Source organism: Pyrus communis, chromosome 16, assembly GCF_963583255.1.
Source record: "Pyrus communis chromosome 16, drPyrComm1.1, whole genome shotgun sequence".
NCBI lineage: Eukaryota > Viridiplantae > Streptophyta > Magnoliopsida > Rosales > Rosaceae > Pyrus > Pyrus communis.
Genome location: NC_084818.1, coordinates 16,524,901 through 16,544,940, shown reverse-complemented (window position 1 = coordinate 16,544,940; position 20,040 = coordinate 16,524,901). Strand labels below are relative to the sequence as shown.

The window sequence follows — 20,040 nt, the reverse complement described above, 5'->3', positions numbered from 1 at the left end:
CAAAATCCATGTACTATTGACTACTGAGGCATTCTTACATAGTTTCCAGATAGGAAGATACAATAATTAATACGGTGTGTACATTTAAGGGTGGGTGAGAGAATTTTTTGTTCAAATAAAATGCATGATATCTTTATCCCTATGAATCAACTAATTAATTAACATGTAGTCGTCATGCTATTATAAATAAAAAATGTCCAACAATGTGGTTGTTGCATATGAGGGATGCGACGAACATAATGAAAAGTAATACAAATTAATTATTGGTCTCGCTAGTACAAATTATTTTATTGATACATTTTAAACAACTACGTGAAAATGAAAACTAATTAAAAGATACAAGAGTAGTGCATTCACTAATTAATCATATCCCAAATCCCAAATAGAAGTTGAATCTTGGTCATAATTATGTGACATATCTTCGGAAGAACGATTTAAATCCATGTTTCCCCTTTGGATCTCAAGTGCTCCATCCATAGCTAGATCATCATCATCAATACCACCTCCCCAATAGCTTGCTGATCCATAGCCGTCTGCCACTTTAGTACCACTGTTGTCATCAATCCCATTGGCCTTTTCTATCTCCATATTAATCCAATCCACCACACTAACAGCACCACTATTTTGATCAGAAGCACAAAGTGTATGATCTTGATCTTGACCTTGATCATAGTCTGCCCTTGATTTCTTTTCCACAAACCCTAATCCCAAATCAATACTCATCATCTTCCTCTTTTCATTGCTAGTAGTAGCAGGCCACTTCAAATTCTTACCCTTTTTGTTTGAGTGATCTGAGATTTTGAGGCATTTCTCTGTAAGTTGTATGAGAGATTCTTCTTGGTTAACCACTTTGGACCAAATAGCAGTCTCCTTAGCAGTCATCTTATCTTGCAAACACTTGCTTTGCGTCACAAGTCTTCTCACTCTATCCGAATGAGGAGCCATGTGTTTGACCACAGCAGCCAAGGCACTCACTTTCCATGCCTTTTTAAGATCGTGGGGCTTCCGATAAGGAGGAGCGCCGTGCTCTACAGAAAGCCCTTGGTCCCCCCACCACATCTCCTTCCCTGTGGGCCACCACGGAGGAGCTAAACCCTTCTCCAGAGGGAACCTCCGCTGCGGCGGCATGCAGTGCTGAATCAGAGCAGAAAGAAGAGACCCTAAAGTAGTGTCTTGCAGTTCATGAAGCAAATGAGCATAAGAGCCATGATCCGACTCACCTTCAAATATCAGAGCTGGCAGATACTCGGCGATTGCAATGGGGGCGTTGTGGTCAAATCTCGCTTTGTCTTTCCACCACTCTCTTAAGCTATCAGAGGAGCCCGTCACTGGCTTTCCCTTCTCAGGCACAATCCCATACACAAAGCCCTTTGCTTTGCATACCTCCATGATTTTCACCATGTATTTAAGTATCGAATCCTGGGCTCTTGCCATTTTCTTTCTATGAGACCCTTCTTGCTTTGCCGACGACTCTGCAGGTTCTTCTTCTTCGTCTTCTTCTGCCTCAATGATTTTACGATTCTCTTTGAGCTTTTGTAAGCGAATACTATCCTTCCACATTCGCTTCTTAAGCTCGTCATAGCTGATGTGATCTTCAGCTGCTTCTTCATCTTCTGCAACTACTCCAAGGCTTAGAGGATCAACTTGTACATGGAACTTTACCATAGTAGTACCAGTTGAAGTATCTGTGTCTCTATTGATATAAAGACGGTGTTACTAAGTTAGGTATATATAAACTACCTAGTCCAAAGGCGGTGTGAACCAAATTACCAAATATAGAAACGGTGTGAAACCAAATTACCAAATATAGAAACAACAATGTGAAAGGCTTCTTTCCTTTTTAGATATGAAAAGTGAAAACAGATGGGAAGGCTTGAGGCCAAGATTGGTATTAACGAGGTTGAGGGAGAAGTTTGGAGGATTCTGAAAATTTCAAAGAAACACGTGAGATTCTGAAGTAAGAAATTAATGGAGGGTGGTGCTGTACGTGGTATATAAGTTGTCACTCCAGCCTGAATGAATTTAATAATTTTCTACATCTTTTCATTCGAGCTCTAGATTTGTTTTTTACGGGTTTCTTTTTTTAGAAGCTTTAATGAAAAGGGCTAGGCTTGTTGCACTCCTATTAAATTAGAAATGTAATCGTGTAAATCCTATCATATTTGGAATATCGCTTAGATTACATATTATGCTATTAGAGTTGTAATCCTATTGGGTACGGAATTTACCTTCCATACTACTATAAATAAAGACACAATTGGTGGAATAATACACATCTCACAATTATACATATCTCTTTCTCTCTATTGGGATGCACCCACTCTCTCTGTCCTTTATACAGTTCAATAAATTATGCCTACAATACGTTATCAACACGCTATTGACGCTGCACTAAAGAGAGTTTGTTACATTTTTATCATTCTTTTTATGATTAATTTATTATTTTATTGAATTGATCTACATGTTATTAATTTAATTTAATTTTTCTTTGTTGAATGTGATATAGCACATTGGAGATGCAATTCTGGCTTTCCGAGAGGAATCTTCTACAAATTCAAAGGCTCAGTTGTTTTCTGCCAATCAGGTTCTTTTATAATAAATTAAGATATTTGAAACGACCTTGAAACATAAAAGCATTCGCGTGATGCATGAACCCCCTACATTTGTATTTTCTTTCCGATATATATTGTATATGTTCATAGATTTATCAATATATATATATATATATATATATATATATGGATATATGTATACACACACACGTTTATGCATTACACAATTGTAAAATCGCTATGTGGAATTTGTGAGTCAAAGAATTGAAATAAAATAAAAGCATGATTTTTATTTAAAAAAAAAAAAAAAAACCCTAAAAATTTGATGAAAAAAGAAAAAGAAACAAAAAAACAGAGGGAAAATCGTTCAGCCAAGCCGCACCTAGCTGGCCAAAAGCCAAGCTAAGCCTTGCTGCCATAAACAGCAGCCTTTTAGGCCTTTGCTGTGCACGGAACCCAAAGCCTACACGATGGGCTTCACTCATCCAGTCCGCCTTCTATCAGCCTCAAGCAGCCCATTGGGCTTATCCCCCTTATTTTCCCGCAGCCCGTGTTGCAGCATCAAGCCTGCTGCTTTACTTATTGTTGCACACCGAGCCCTTGCCTAAAATAATGGGCCTATCCTATCAGCCTGAAGCTGCATTGTTGCATACCGAGCCCTTGCCTAAAATAATGGGCTTATCCTAGTTGACGTTAGCTAACCGTTGTATTTGAATTTTTTTTTTTTTGGGCCAAAATTTTAAAAAATATTTAATTATAGGCCCAAATGTGATTTGTTCAAAGTTGGCCGTTGGAATGTGGTTTTTATAAGCATGTTTGGTTACTTAAATCTCTCTCACAGCCGATGTGGGACTCACCACCCACTTCCATTTTTTTTTTTTTTGCTACTTCCTCTCCGACAGCTGATGTGGGACTCTCCCACCCACTTCCCTTTTTTTTATTTTATTTTTTATTTTTTTTATACTCTAAATAAAACCTCACATTTGACTTGAAATATATAAGTTGTATTTTTTAAATTTTACTTGTAGTTATTAAATTTAAGTTGTAATTTTTAAATTTAAGTTGTTGTAGTTTTTAAATTTAAATAATAAATTATATTTGGCCCTTTGGCCCTCGATTGGAGGTGGTTTTTTGTGACAGGGTTAAAACGAGCCTTATTGCCCTTTGGCCCTCAATTGGAGATGGTAAGAAATATGATCATGTAGTATTCATTAAAATATTAATTTTTTGAAGGACCAAAGGGCTAAAACCAGCATTCAGTTGGAGAAGGCCTAATATCCTTTGCATCTCTCTTCAAGAAGATCATTACCTAGGCAGCATCTTTGTCGCCATCCTCGCCTAGTCACAGACATTGTCACCACTGCCACGTCCTTGAGGCCCTTCACCGCCATTATGCTTTCATCTTCTAACACCACCTTGTACGTTGTCCCCAGGCTCTTTTCCCCCAACATCTCTGCCGACACCCACATCAAATCCTCCAACTCAAACTGCTACCTCCAGTCCAAAAACACCAACTTGCTTTTGTCCGTCGGGGGCGGTTTAGAAGTGAGAGGCGAAGAGGGTCTAGCTATGTAACGACACGTGTAGCACGGGTAGGACGATGCGGCCATGGAAGCATATGAATGTAAACCCTAGAAATTGCAAGGAATGTGGGAAATATGATTTCTTTATTCCATTTTAGAAATTGAGAAAATATTGAATCATTATTGTAGGGGATCCCTGAAATTGGAATTTCGGAAGTTCAGATTGTTGAGTGGGATTGGAAGCCTTAGTAGGGGATCCCTGTAATTGGGGGTCTGTTGTTTGACCAAATTGAAAAACGAGAGGCAATTGTTGAGCCCAGGCTAACGTCGAGGATGAAGGCGTGAGGCCACCGCAGCCTTCGAGGTTAAGAATGAATGGGGCAAGGTTGTTTTAAGCGAGGAAGATCAGGGTCTTGGAACGTCTAGATAGTGTCATTGTCATAGCCGTGGACCGTGAAGTGCAATGTGTTCTTATTACTACTCCAATAATGAAGTGCAATAGCTGCTTGCTGCTTACTACTGCTCCAATAATTGAGTGTTACGCAGAGAAAGCAATGCATCACAAGCATACGAGGCCTGCACCTTGGTGTTTTTTTGTTTTTTTAATATAATTTTTTTAAAATAAAATACTAAATGAATTGAATTTTTTTTTTTTTTTTTCAATTCTTAAGTATTTTTTATTATTTGTTTGGCCATGTTGGACAAGTTGGCAGCCATGTGAGTACAAGTGTGGACTTTAGATTTTGCCATGTCATTAGTTAAATGTAAACTTAACTTAATTTTGGGAAGTGTTATTGGCACTCTAAAAATCTCATTTTACACTCCTCACAAGTGTATTTTTCTTTCCTAGTATAGAAAGTTTGGAGTGTAGAATGAGACTTTTGGAGTGCTAATAACAATTCTCTTAATTTTTAACAGATGTATGAAATTGTAATAAAATGCAAGCAAATATATGTGATTGAAATGTTTTAAAAATATTGTATGAGATTGTAATTATATCCAAACTTAAGGATGTAAAATGTAATTTTACCCTTTATAGTTTTTTATTGTGTGGATGCATGTAGGGCAAGTTTTGATGAAAATAATTTAAGGCCTAGGATGATTTTGATTAGTGAGGACGCAAGAAAGTTGCATCATTGTTAATCTTGTAATTTGAAGGTTCTGGTCATGTTTTGCAAGTTGGGTTGTCTATGGAATTGGGTCATGTTGCATATTATCTATTGAACTTTTCTTGACACACGCAAAATTCTAAACTAGTATGCTTTCAGCAGGTTTGGATTGATTAGAGTTGTGCTTTGGTGGTTAATGTGGTTGGTTCTGTTCTTTTGAGCAATCTGGTTTGTCTAAGGATTTGGGTCATCTGTGGATTTCATTTTTATGATAATGAGGGGAAAAGTGAAGTCCATAGTAATTCAAACTCCGGTGCAGGGGACATAACTGTTGGAAAGTGGTATTTTTTTTAAAAGCAGTTGTTTTGGGTCGATTAAAGAGTTCTACTTTTGGTTGTTATGTGCTAAGCTTGTTGCTTATTACACCATAAAAATATCAATTTTTGGTTTTGTTCTAAATGACTCTCTGAAAATGTTGTACTTGTTATGTTTTCTGTATTTACTCATTAGCTTTTGTCTACCCTTTTGTGGAGCAGATGTGATTTTACATCTGTGTAAAAATTTTGGCACTGCAAAGACATTATGGCACTGAGGAAGAAATTGTGCGAGAGTTCCAATTTCAAAGGCAAAATTATGTACAGATTTGCAAGGTATTACAGCTCAAAGATGGACTTAAGGAAGCTAAAGCCTATGATTCAGAAGAGAATCCAAAACCGGGCTAAAGGTTACCCAGTGCCTGCCATGGTACCAGTTCGCCGAGGAGGTCCTTGATTCCCGGAGGCTTGTTATGCAAGGTGTCTCTACTCTCCTCAAAATGATACCAGTTTTGGCGTGCAAGTAAATCCCTCGTCTGCCAAGTATTATTGCTTTTACTTTTTAAATACTTTTTTAAGGGATGCATATGAACTTTTAAGCTTTGAATTACCGGGCACTTTATTGTTCTATCACATAGTTACTGATGTATCGTGGAAGAACATCGACTTTGAAGCTCCAGAGTTTATGTTCTGATTTCTTGTTTAGGAACAATTTGACCACTTTATCTGCCATGTTCCTGACTCCTGAGCTTCCTAAATGTTATTTTGAGAGCTGTGTTTTCAAAACTAGAGTTATCTAATTGACCCTCTGGTCCCTACTGCTCTATTTGAACAATTTCTGTCACTCAAAAGAAAAGCCTACTTTTTGCAGGTTCTGTCCAAAGTAAAGGCCACTTAATTCAGACTTGTGGTTTCAAACATTGTGGCAAGAATCGGGTTCATGAATGGATAGTTGGTGGTTTGAAAGATGTGCTTGTTCCAGTAGAGGCATTTCACCTTAAGCACATGTTCCAGGATATTATAAAACACCATCCGAGGTTTGACTTTGAACGTGTTCCCGCAGTTGTGGAGCTATGCTGGCAATCAGGTGTGAATGATGGAAATCATTTAAATTGGAACTCAGGAAGTGATTGCCTTGGTGTTGATGGAGCTGAGTCTTTGTCACCCGATGAGCTGATTCTGGTTGCCAGTGGAACTTTGAGGGCATGGGAAATATTTAGAGATGGTGTGGAAAAGTTACTGATGGTTTATCCAACAAAAGTCTGTAGACATTGTTCAGAAGTTCATATTGGGCCATCTGGCCATAAGGCTCCACTTTGTGGAGTGTTTAAGTATGAAAGTTGGCAGGGAACCCATTTTTGGATAAAGGCAAATATGGATGATCTTGTGCCTCCAAAGACTGTATGGCGGCGGCAGCCTCATGATCCTCAAGTACTTTTGAATGAAGGGAGGGGATTATATGGGCATACTGCGGCAGTGGTAGAACTATGCACAGAGGCAGGTGCCATTGCACCGCCAAAGTATCACTGTATGATGAAACTGCAGGGTGTAAGTACCTCACTTGGAGATCAAAGATTGCTCCACCCAAATGCTCAAATGTATATGTCGGTTGATTCCAAGGTAATTGAAGCCAGCAGAAGCTCCCCAGGGCTGCCAGATCGCAGATGTGTGCAGAATTGGAAGCTGTGATGCTTGGTGATGTAAAATGGGAAAGTAAAGCCCCACAGAAGCTCCCTTAGTAGATGGCCTTATCTTCATTCTTGAGAGTGATTGTAACATCAGATGACTGACAACGGAGTTCAAGATGGATCGCAACATCAACTGAACACGTATTGCCCCCTTTCAGTTGGAGCATGAAACGGCAGAGCAAATTGTAGTTTTGCTTAAGCTATTGACGCAGAAACAAGAATGCATAGTAGAAAGAGTGAAAGCATGAAAGGAGTTAAGCGCATCCGAAATTTAATTAGGCTTTTCTTGTATTTGATGATGTTATAGATGGTTAATACAAAATAATTGAATTGCGTAACGAAATTGAATATAAATTTTCAGTGCTAATGACTAGTATAAGATTGATTTTCAGTTACAGAACTACTATTGTCTTGCATATTAATATCCGCTGCGATGGACTGTCCCTTTGAATACGTATATTGAATCTCCATCTTCCACACCATGCGACCTGAGGCTGCAGTTTTCTCGCATAGTCATCTGCCTATGAATGAACAAATAATCATCAATCGGAAGAAGTTTTCTGCTCAGAAGTAGTTGCCTCAGCTCATTAACTGTGTTCGAGTCCTTGATTCTCACCGGAATGCTGGTCGCATTGAGCAAACTCGAGGATGTTTGAACCACAAGACTCAACCTCCTCGACGGAGGGTCACTCTTTATTCGATTCTTGGTCTTGAGCAACAAAAGTATCTCGGAAAATTCATTAACACCGTACTCACTCAAGTTGCAAAAATCGTTTTCCAACTCAATTCCACAGAAAAAGAGAGAGATTCTTTTGATGGGTGTGCCATCAATAATGTGGATTTTCTCTTTAAGGCTGTACACGGTTTCTGTTCTACTCACTTGTATCTGGTGCTGCTTCTCTGAAATTTTTATGATAATCGGAATGGTAGTCGGTTCCATGGATTTGACGGTGAGGTCGATTTTTGTACCTGGTGTGACAATTGGATAATCTTCCATGTCTAGTCCATCTACCAACTCCCATCCACATACTGCTAGGGTTTGTGAAGCCATTGGGATGCCCAAGAGCTGTTCCATCTTCCTTTTGATTTCAACAACTGATTCTTTGAGACCTACTTCCAGGGTAAATTCATGCCCCCATACATCAATTATTACCCTCATTGTTTCACCGCATGTAGGTTTGAATCCAGAACGCAGTAGTTTGAAGCTTAGTTTTTATTTTTATGCCAAATTATCTTTCAAGAATGGTAAAGAATGGTTTATAAGTTCAAAAAGTGGGTACTAGAGTCATGTCAAACTCATGAGTATCCCATCATTCTACATGTATGCTGAATTCATTATAAAAGCATCAACACTTTTGAACAGGAGCATGAATAATTCATGAAGGATATGCTGCTCCTATCCCCCCCTACACACATATATGGTAGTAGTAAAGCTCCGTTTCAAGTCCTCCGAGCTTAATTTTTTTCCGTTATAATGGAGTAATTGAACATTTGATCTAACCTATTCTTAACTCATTTTCTATGTCCAGATTATTTACAAAATATGGGGATTTGGTCCAGAGAAAATTAGAATTAGATGCCTCATTTTTTTAGACATTTATTTACTAAACTCATCTTTCCAACTTTTGATTAAAGCGCTTTCAGCTTTGATTAAAAGGAAAACTAATGAAAAGGGCTTGAAAACTTTGAGTTTTAACCAAAAACCATGTAATAACTTTATTTAATGGTTAGGACAAAGCCCAATACTAAATCAATCTAATTAAAATAGCCCAAATATTGAGTTTACGATTTTATCCCTAACGGCAAGCTTTGTCCGTTAATCTCTCTTCATTATGGATCTCTCTCATATTCTCTCCCCCATTTTTTCCTGACATTCAAAACCTTCCATTTTTCTTTCTAATCTCGCATAGCAACTCCATTTTTATCACTACGTAAAAACCACAGCTTCGACCCCAAACCTAATTTTGAGCCGTCTCCATCTCTGTGAAAATCGGAAACGATCTCTTACAAGCAAAATGGTATGATTTTGTCACTCTCTCTCTCTCTCTCTCTCCCTCCCAAAATTTCTCACTCTCTCTCTTGTCTCTTCTCTATAAAGATGAGCAAGGGATTTGCACTTTCACCAACATCGGCAAAAAAGCCAAAGGTGAATTTCTGCCCTTCCCTCCTCATTCATCTGATTATTAACCTTTCAATTTCATGAAGAAGAAAAGAAGAATTCGAGGTACTGTTTTTCAATTTTTCTTCTTCAGTGGAGTTCATCGTTTGTTTCTCCAGAAAATAAATTTGAGATTTGTTAGCTTTTTGTTCAGTTTTTTTCAGATACAATGTATTTTTTTTACAGATACAGTTTTGCCAACATTTTTTTTTCCAAAAACAGTGTTATTTTTTTTTTCTAGAAACAATGTTATATTTTGGTTTTTTTTTTCTTCAGATACAGTGTTTGTTTATACACAAATAAAACAAACATTGTATCTTATTATTTTTCCTAAAACAGTGTTATATTTTGGTTTTTCAAGAAACAGTTTTATGTTTGGTTCTTTTTTTTCCAGAGACAATGTTAGTTTTTTTCCAAAAATAGTGTTATTTTTTTGTTTTTCCATAAATAGTTTTATATTTTGGTTTTTTTTTTTTTTCCAGAGACAATGTTAGTTTTTTTTTTTCTAGAAACAATGTTAGTTTTTCGCCAGTTTGTTTCAATGGTGGTTCTAATATTTTTCCATAAATAGTTTTAATTTTCCAGAACAATGTTAGTTTTTACACAAACATTGTATCTGATTTTTTTCTAGAAACAGTGTTATTTTTTTGTTTCCAAAAACAATGTTATGTTTTGATTTTTCCAGAAATAGTGTTATGTTTTTCCAGAAACAATTTTATATTTTTGTTTTTTTTTTTCTTTTTCTTTTAGAGACAAAGTTAGTTTTTTTTTCCAGAAACAGTGTTAGTCTTTCTTTGATTTGTTTCGACGATGGTTCTGGTGCGTTTTGCACTTCTTTTTCTCCAGTTTGTTCACATGGAGGTTCTAGTATGTTTTCCACATATTTTTTGCCAGTTTGTTCCGATGGAGGTTCTGGTACGTTTTGCACCGCTTTTTTGCCAGTTTGTTTCAACATAATTTTTTCCATTGAACTTGTTTCTGCGGCTTTGCTCCGATGAATGCTTCCTTTTTCAACTTTGATTTGGTGATTTTTGAAATGGGGGAATTCGATTTGATAGGAAGACAAAGAATTATTATGGCAGTTTCACGCTGGTTTGAGGTTGGTGAAGAGTTAGGACAATATCGAATCATTTTGGGGGTATTTACGAAACTGTAGATTTGTAGTTGGTTGGGCTTGTAAGTTTGGACTGTGGACAATAGTTTTGGATGGTTTTTTATTAAACTTTGAACCCTTTTGGTTAAATAACATTTTGGAATGGTTTTTGGTTAAATATTTGTTGGTCCATGCCCTTTTCATTAAAACTTCCTTGATTAAACTCTATATTCCAGGTACATTCTTAACTTGAGTGTTTTTTTAATTTTAAATTCATCTCCATATCAAAAATGCATTCAGTAATATTAATTAATTTATTGCTATATTTATGGATCTCATCCTTCCTCAATTTAAGGATTTAATTATATCTAATGAGATGAAGATTAATTGGATGGAATATAATTTTTTTTTTTTAATTTTCAAGTCAACATTTTATATAGATTTAAAAATAAAAATAAGCATTCTTTTATAATTAAAATAAGGATAACAACACGTACCAATAATTTGGTACGTACCAACATAAGGATAACACAACACATTAATTACTTGGTAGTGAGTACCAAATAAAGAATTGCATAACGTGCCATAAGTAATATTTTATAATGTACAAAAATACTAATTGAATTAAATTTATATAACATACGTTATATTTAATATATGTGCATCTTGTATCTCATAATTGTTGTAGGCATAATTCATTGAACAATTATGGAGGCTAGAGAGAGAGAGAGAGAGAGAGAGAGAGAGAGAGAGAGAGAGAGAGAAAGAAAGAAAGAGAAAGAGAGAGAGAAAGAGAGAAAGAGAAAGAGAGAGAGTGCGGCATCGAGAGAGAAGAGAGAGATGTGTAATTGTGAAGTGTGTTATATTCCACCCGATTTTGCCTTTATTTAGAGCATCCCCAATGGAGGCTTTATCCTCCATGAGGCTACCACATTTCTAGCCTTAGCGAGAAATTTCTTCGCCAATGAGCCAAAAAATGGGGCTAGATCCACCACTGGGGCTAGCAACTTTCTTTCTTGGGTAACATAAAATTGGGCTACATCTAGCCCCAAAAAATAGTGGGTCCCACAAAAAAGTAGCAACTCATGTGAGCAAAATTCTATCACTCTCCCTCCACTTGCATATACACTTATACTCTCCTTTTATTATTTTTTAAATTCTTTTTTCTTACTTATTTTTCTTGCAATTTGGCTAATTAATGATTGTTTTAAATTCCATAAGAATTAAAATTTCAAATTGATTTAACATTCATAGGCATTGATGGGTGAAATTTTCGAATAATTTTTTTTTTCAAAATTGTATGATACTAATTTGCCAATTGGTGCTAGGTAAATTGTTGTGTTATACATGAAAATCAAATTATTTCAAAGGGCGAAGTGGGGGTTTGTTTCTTTCAACGGATGAGATTGAGATAAGGGAATCTAATCCAACGAACGATTCATAAGTGATGAAATCTAACTTTGTCACAATTTGAACTTTTTAGCTTGAAGGGTTCACAAAAAAAATTTAAGATAGCACGTCCAAAAATCAACTTAAGAAAAGTTCACACAAAAAAGAAAAAAAAAAATTCATTGCTTAATCAAATTACAACATAAATAAATAAATATATATATATAGCCCCATATAGAGCCCGAAAGATATAGCCCCTTATTAGGAGAGATTCTTTTATAAAGCCCCAAAGATTCCTCGGAGCTCTAAAATGGGCTATATCCACCACTTTTCTAGCCCCATATAAAGCCCTTCACTGGGAATGCTCTTATAGTAGTAGGGAAGGTCAATTCTTTACCCTAATAGGATAATATCTAGTCTAAGAGATATGGTAGAATCCCATAAGGATATCCTAGATATGTTAGGATTTACACAATCACATTCCTAATCTAAAAGGACTGCAACACTCCCCCTTGAGTGTGTAAATATTCAAACAAATGGCGCATCAGGTCTTCAGCGATGAAGTAAGTACAGTTGATGAAGTCGTCAACACAATAAGCGAATGCGAGTCTCAAAACAATGGAAGAATGCATACAAAGGTAAAACTCACAAAACCTCGCTATGGTAAAACCCAAGGTGGGAGAAAAACCCATAGTCTAAGGAGAAAAGTGAGAAGTTGCATTAAGTCAAAACTATTCGTCTTTTGGAAGCAAGTAGAAGAGCTCACGAGGGTATGACCAGCCCAGGATGGGTGCTTCGTTAAAATCTAGTTAGGTAGCAAAAACCTAGTGAGAAAAATGGTCCTAATCGTAGGGAGAAAAAGTACATTAAGATCAAATGTGTATACTTCTGGATACTCCCCCTGAGTTTGACGTAACTTCCAATTGAGAACTACAAGCATTGCATATAAATAGTTAGGCATACCAATTCCTTGGATAAGCTTTTAGAAGGTTGACTTCGGCAGTGATGTCGTGTAGAGGTCGGCAAGATTGTCTGGGATCAGCTTGTGTTACGTCAATCTCCTGATGCTTTGCTAATGTAAATGTAAACGCAATATATCTTGGCGTAGACTTTGTTGATGTATCATGTTTTGGTCAGGTGGATACATGCGGCATAGTTTCATGGATCGTTGTTGGGACTCAACGATGGATGAAAACACAGCAACTACTTCAAATATGCTCAACAAGAACTCCTAACCATGTCTCACTTGTGGTATAGTGAAGTGAGGTGAGTTTTGGAACGATTCGAAGATTTCGCAACTAAGGTCATATAGTGGACCTCCAAGATATTAGGATATCCCCAACAGAAAAGACATAACCATTCGTGGATTTTGCCTTATGTGGGTTTGATAAGTAACCAGCGTTAGCATAACATACAAGGCAAGCATAATTTCGAGGATCAGGGGGGTTGGATTCGCTCGAGATGCGTTGGGATTTGCCCAAATTCGTAATACCTTTAAGGTACGTCTTTAATACCAATTTAGTGGTTGCGTGTAGGACCGATGTTGCATCTTTACCAATAGATCAATAGCGAAGGAGATGCCATGTCTAACGCAATGAGCTAAGTACAATGAAGCGCAAAGTTGAACTCATATATGGAATTTCAGATTCCATAACCTCTTCAAGGGTCTCATTTGCATATAACGTATAGATGATCACATGTATACTCAAAGGTAACACCTTCGAGGTGTAGTTCGATTGGTAGACCAAAGTACCATTAGAATAATGCTTTAACTTCAGGTCAAGGCATAAACAAGTTTTCCCAAGATCCTTCATCTTAATTTCCATCTTTAGGTGCGAGGTAGTTTTCTCAAGCTCTTCTAGAGTCTTAGTGAGATTTATGGCAACGACATAAACTGTAAGTCTAGCAATTTGGAATAAGACTTCATAATTTAACATGTAAGGGCATAGTTCATATCCCTAACTGATCAAATAACCACTTAGATGGGTATACCACATCTATCGGATTATTTCAGTTCATAAGTAAACGCCTCAAACAAGTGAAGAGGGTGTTCCGTCGTTTAGAATTATTTGAACCAGTCCATGTGATTATTCAGGAACTTACATGTAAATCTCCATATCTATATCCCCATGGAGAAAACACTAACCACATTTTATAATGATGCTATCAATCACAGGACGTTTGAGAAAAACCTTGCGCTGTAAGGTGTACATCATATCGCACTATTTCATTCATCTTATTACGCTTCCTTTCCCACTTGTAACACAACAGGGTTACCTTGGGCAGTGTAGGAACGATAGGTCCAAAACACATTTTGGTAAGAAATTTTAACCTGGATTATAATTTTGGTTGTCCAATCAATTCTATAATGTCACTTAATCAACGAAACACGGTTCGATATTGTCACTTTTCATTTATGTCGATGGTTACCATACAAGTGAAAATGTCATTTATGGTAATCTCATTTCAATTTCATTAACTCATCCAAACTAGTATACTAGACTAAGAACTTCAAGTCTCAGGAGTAATCTAGATTAATCTTATGAAATGGAAATGATTTGAGACAGCGATTAGTATGGATTCATTATTGTGCTGTGACCTTCCTTTTCTAGGGAAGTGAATCCTATGAACCGAGTGATCTGTCGTGCTCTAGGCTAAGACAGATTGATTGGCGATCCGCGGGTGTACCGGACCTACGTCTATCTTTGCAGGCATGTTTGCAGCTAGTATATTATCTTGTCACTTTAGCTAGATCAGAGGAATGAGTATGAAGCAACATTTTGAAAGCTAGAATTCATTGAATTGCTTATCACACTTGTGTGGTACGGGGATCGAGATGAGACATAGTGGGCAACATCCACGCAAATTCGCGTCGTTCTACAGGAATGTTGACATTCTTATCTCCCCCTAACGGTGGGAAGACTATCTCATTGAAATGACAATCTGCAAATGAGCAAGAAAGAGATCGCTTGCAAGGGCTCTAAGAGAGTTAATGTGAAGGAGAATCGTAATCGACAAATATTTTTATCCTTCTTTGAGGACCCATATTGGTATGTTGTGGCGGCGCAACTTGGCACATGGAATGCACACCCAAATGTGTAAATACGAAGCGTCAGGTTCGTACCTAGTAACCAACTGTAACGTCGAATAGGTTAGGTGGCAATGGACCTCAAAGCGGACCAACATAACTATGTACAAGACTGCATAGCCCTAGGGAGAAACTGAAAACTTGGTACATTCACCAAGGTCCAGGCGATCATTTAAATTGCGCTTTATGATCACTATGCGAGGCTATTTGGGGTGAACATAGGAATTCGATATTCAATTATAAACCCAAAAGACATGCAATACTTTATCGAAAACCATCGATATAAACTCTCCAGCATTATCCAATCTCCCGGACTTTAAGGGATAAGTGGGGTGTTGAACCCTTAAAATCGGCCAGGAGGTTTAGCAGCAATGTATATGGACAAACATGTGACTAGTTTGTCAATTCATCAACCAAAACCATAGGTATTTATATGGTTCACATTTTGGTTGGATTAGTCCACATATATTCCTTTGAATCCAATGTGAAAAAAGGGTGATTTCGTATCTTTGCGAGGGATGATATAAAAATCAAATTTTCCAAACGAGCAGGCTTGGCAAAGTGTGCTTGTGAGCACAATATCCTTACTTTGGGTAAGGAGATGTGTCATATCGTCATTGTTCGACCTAAGTGTCCCAAATGGTCGTGCTAAAGCAAGTAAACTGCTTAATCACCAGGTTCTAGGCTGGCCACATGTGGTGTGTTCCCAGTTGGGAGACAGTCCATTGGCCCCAAAACAAAGCTTCAGGCTCCTTTTTTTTTTTTTTTTGGAGGTGGTGCAAAGATATTTCACTCTATTTTCTTTAGTTGTTTTATTCATGATCATTGTCATCTTGAATATCCTTCAAAACTCAACGACGTTCTTTCAGAACGAGGAGAATATAAGGTCCCTGACATGGTAATTCAGTACCATTCATACAACGAGGAGCGTGCCAATGCTCTTAATTTGGTTGGATGGACCTGAAGTTATTGCTAGAGATGTGATTTAGGCATAAAGTTAGTGTGCGTAGTATTACATTCATCTAAACAACTAACCTTCTCATATTCATACCTAATCACGTGTTTGATTGAATTCGATCACACGTATACAAGAACATGGAAAAAATGTTGACAAAGTAAATGGCTTACTGAGGGGATTGGGCCAACAAGGCCATCCATGTCAAAATTCTGCTCTTCTAACGATGTTCGATGTAGCAAATATAGTGTCACATATTGACTACAAGATTGGTACTCCTCAATGACATTGGTAGGGCAGGAACAGGTGCATAACCGATGATCTATTCCATTGAGATGGAAGTAGATTTTGCAGGGTTGAGGTTTGGGAATATTATCTCTTATTCCTGAAGTTTTAGGTCTTAGGTACCAAGGATCACGCTTCAGGCATGATGCCACACCTTGGCAGGCCCTGATTCTACCATATGTTGTAAAAACAAACTCTAAATTAGATTGTGAGATAGACAAACCCAAAATTCGATTTGGTAGGCTTCAACCAAGGGGTCTATTCGGTAGGCCTCTGTCGAAGCAGAGCAATATCATTCTGTGCATCTTTACCGAAGCAGAGCATGCCCTTCGGTGCATCTTTGCCGAAGCAGGGCATCACCATGCGGTAAGCTTTGATTGAACTGGGTTAAACCATTTGGCATACTCCAGTCGAACTGAGTCATACCATTCGGTAGACTCTAGCAAAACTGGTATGTACCTTTCTCTCACGTTTGTGGTAGTAATCAGATCCGAGAATTTGGTAAACTTTTGGTTTCTACACTGTTGCTTTAGGAGCAAATTAGAAACTTGGAAGGATGAGAAAAGTATTCTTTAGTCAAAATTGGATAAGATTTATAAACTTTAAAAGCATACTCATTCATGGATGTAATCATGGTGTGCTTCAGGCAATATCTTTCATGATTAGACAATCCGCAGAAGCGAGCCAAAGAGCCATGGAATCCTCGTTCGGGAGGTGCTTCCGTTTGTAATGCTTTGGGCATAATTCTTCGAATGAAGATCATGACGGAGGCTTATTCAACTCTTCCTTGCCATTGTTGACTTCAATGGTTTCTCAGCTTCTTAGTAGTCAAGTGGATATTCACGTCTTGTACCCAAATAAAGTGATTTCTATTAAAAATGTCCAAATCAGTAAAATCGAACTTGTGATGATTCGACAATCCATTGAATGGAGGGAACAAGATTGTGAATAGTGCTATAGGAAATAAAATATCCATAAGCATCAAAGTTAGAACATTTGGGTTCTAAGACATGGTTTTCATGAAAAATGTTGGGTTTTCATGGGTTTATTTGTTTTATGAAAACTTCAAGTTTCAAAGGCACTAAATGCAAAACTACATGTTCGATTTAGTTTATGAACGTTTAGTTCATAAAAGAGAGGTTCCTGCAAGAGCACATAATACAATATACTGATTTAAGTGTAGTGGATTTGAGTTGCTTCAGGAACTCAAGTGTGAATGCTTCGAGACTATGAAAGAATGTCAACAGTTCAAAGAAGATAATTAAATTATTGAATCGTTAATGTCCAAAAGTGATCTTCAGGTCAATAATTTGGGATTTTTTGTTAGATTAATGGACTGCTGGTCACTTTTAATTAATTCAATAGATCAGGACCATACGGGGTTGATCGTGGAAGCAAAATAATGACTTCGGGTCTTATTAGCTTAAATTGGTGGCGGGCCAAGTGATAAGTGAATTATAGCTTAATTAGTGTTAACCAAAAACGTCCCAAAAATTATATGGGTATGGTTATGAAGCGGCGATGCCAATACATGGCAACGGATTTGAAAAAAAATTGTAGTGCAACTCGGTGGGCTGGCTGCCATGTGCAAGACAAGGCCCTAAAGGCTTATTGGGCCATGGTGTAAACTACAAATTAGCCCAAGTTATAGATGCAGGCCATCGGCCAGGTTCTGGGAAGAGGCCCAGTAGCCAATATGCTAGATTTTGGGCCAAATTGGAGTGGGAATGACACAAGTCCAGCACATGAGCTAGCCTGGATATGTGTGCATAAAGCCCAGCTAAAGGCTGGTTTCGTTTTGAGCCGTGGAAAAGCAAGCCGTTGATAAGGGTTGGCTTTGGTGATTATGGGCCAAGGCAGAAAAGCGAGCCCAGCAAGCAAAGCTTGCTGCAAGCGGGCTAGAGCAAGGACATAGCCCAACAAGACTGGCAGGCTTGTTGGTGGACTCAGGGCTTCAGGCCCGTACGAATATCCTAGATATGTTAGGATTTACACAATCACATTCTTAATTTAATAGGACTGCAACAATAATTGTATTTTTAATAAGATATTTGATGTATTTTTAGAATATAAAAAAAATATTATTATTTGAGTTAAAAAATTTCTTTTTTCAAACGAATTATGATAAGATAACATGGAATGTTTGTAGTAGTTTTAGGAGATTTGTGATATTAATTTGTGAACTAATTGGTAAATTGAATATAATAAAAATAATAATCTTTCAATAAAAAATTAGTAGAAAAATGTTTGACCAAAAGTTTAATGGCTATAGATGTTTGATTCAAAAAATTCAAAACTGAGGTTGATTTATTTTGTTCAAAATAACTCTGATACTTTCATATTTTCAAAATTAGAGAAACATCATTACCTCATAATCAATTGGGTATTTAAAAATCACATTGTGAACTATAAACCCTATTTGACAAAAACTTCAAATTAAAACCATAAACCCTAGATTGAAAACACTCGAGTATGAGTAGTAACGCCATTTAGTCCAAGTGAACTACCCTCTCCTTTTTACATCAATAAATAAGTAAATTCGAACTTAAAGCCTCTTCAAATGTCGAAAAGAAAAATTCTACTGGTATCACACAACCACAGTACTATATATGTAAAAGTGAAAAAAATAAAAGGCAATGGACACGTGGACATAGAGATAAAAGCACATGAATGTAGACTAAACTAGCATAATCCAAAGGCACCTATATCAAAATGCACCTATATCAAAAAATTCAAAATTCGCCTTTGGGCGGCTTTGGCAAGAATCGAACCTAAGATCTCCACTAACAAGTGTAGTACTGTGACAACCTGTCCCTTATGTTACGATTTTATAAATTTCAAAAGTGTGAACTGACAAAAATACCCCTAGAGGCGAGAATGTTGACTTTTCCCACGTGGGGCCCATGCTCCACTCCTCTCCCTCACCCCATGTTTCCCCTTCTTTTCCCTATTTTTGAGAAACACACTTTTTCTCTCTCTCTCTCTCTCTCTCTCTCTTCTAACTCTTTCATCCATCACCTTTCATTTTTTTTCAAACTCTCTACCCTCTCTGTACAACCCATGTCGAAGACCACCCAATACACTCGTCATCTCTGTCGGCTCTCCCTCTTTGCAAGTGCAACCACCAACATCAGTCATCACTTCATCCCTCCGGCGAGCCTCACTGAACCACCACCTAAACACCATAACTCCATCATCTTTCCCAAAACTTAGAAATGAGAGGGTTGGGTTCTCTCACTTTCCTCTTGTTTTTCCTTCATCTATGTGATTACTAAGGACGCTGGCATAACGGATCCGCTGTTTCCCTGTCAATCTCAATCTCAAATCACCACTATGCCTCGCATATCCTTCCTTGAACCCTGGAACAAACATTGGCACCGTGTTTCCCAACGAACTTGCGAAGCTCAACCACGGTGAGTCTCGGGACCCCACAACCTTAAATCCTTTTTATTTCGAAGTTTTATATCGTTTTCCAACCTTAAAATGAGATTTGGGGGAAGGTTAGTGCAGATTGGACGAAGGGGAAGATTTTCTAGATTTCTGGAAAACTAGGAACCATGGTCATTCGACCAGTTTCAGACTAAATTCTCGGCCAACCCCGACCACGATTAGGATTCCAATGGGTATATTCTTATTCCCTACAGTTCTAACTTCACTTAGGTTTTTCTAATGTTGATTTTGGTGGAGAATCGAGCTTGACAGAAGCTCTGGAAGTTGGACCAAAAACTTGCAAAACACAGGCCTTCGCGAAGAAGGCGAGTACTGTCCTACTTGTGGGCTCGTGGGCGCGCATGAAGGAGCCACCGTGAGTGGTGTGTACGGCTCGTGGATGCCGGTGCAGCCACCTTATGGCGGCGCATGGAAGAACCCAAGGTCCCTCCTTAGG

General features: G+C 37.6%; 2 protein-coding genes and 1 pseudogene across 2 annotated transcripts; 1 reads left to right on the top strand and 2 right to left on the bottom strand.

Annotated features, from left to right (window-relative positions):
- Window positions 1-360: 360 nt before the first annotated feature.
- LOC137719621 (putative ETHYLENE INSENSITIVE 3-like 4 protein) lies at window positions 361-1,665 on the bottom strand. The gene has a single exon (XM_068458653.1). The coding sequence runs from the start codon at window positions 1,663-1,665 to the stop codon at window positions 361-363; it is 1,305 nt and encodes a 434-aa protein (XP_068314754.1).
- Window positions 1,666-5,214: 3,549 nt separating this feature from the next.
- LOC137721362 (APO protein 4, mitochondrial-like) lies at window positions 5,215-7,539 on the top strand (annotated as a pseudogene).
- A 65-nt stretch (window positions 7,540-7,604) lies between these two features.
- On the bottom strand, window positions 7,605-8,345 carry LOC137720039 (polyubiquitin-like). The gene has a single exon (XM_068459037.1). The coding sequence runs from the start codon at window positions 8,343-8,345 to the stop codon at window positions 7,605-7,607; it is 741 nt and encodes a 246-aa protein (XP_068315138.1).
- Between the last annotated feature and the right edge of the window lie 11,695 nt (window positions 8,346-20,040).

Excerpts from the sequence above, each read along its gene's own strand:
- LOC137720039 (XM_068459037.1), bottom strand. The coding sequence starts at position 8,345 with ATGAGGGTAATAATTGATGTATGGGGGCATGAATTTACCCTGGAAGTA.
- LOC137719621 (XM_068458653.1), bottom strand. The coding sequence starts at position 1,665 with ATGGTAAAGTTCCATGTACAAGTTGATCCTCTAAGCCTTGGAGTAGTT.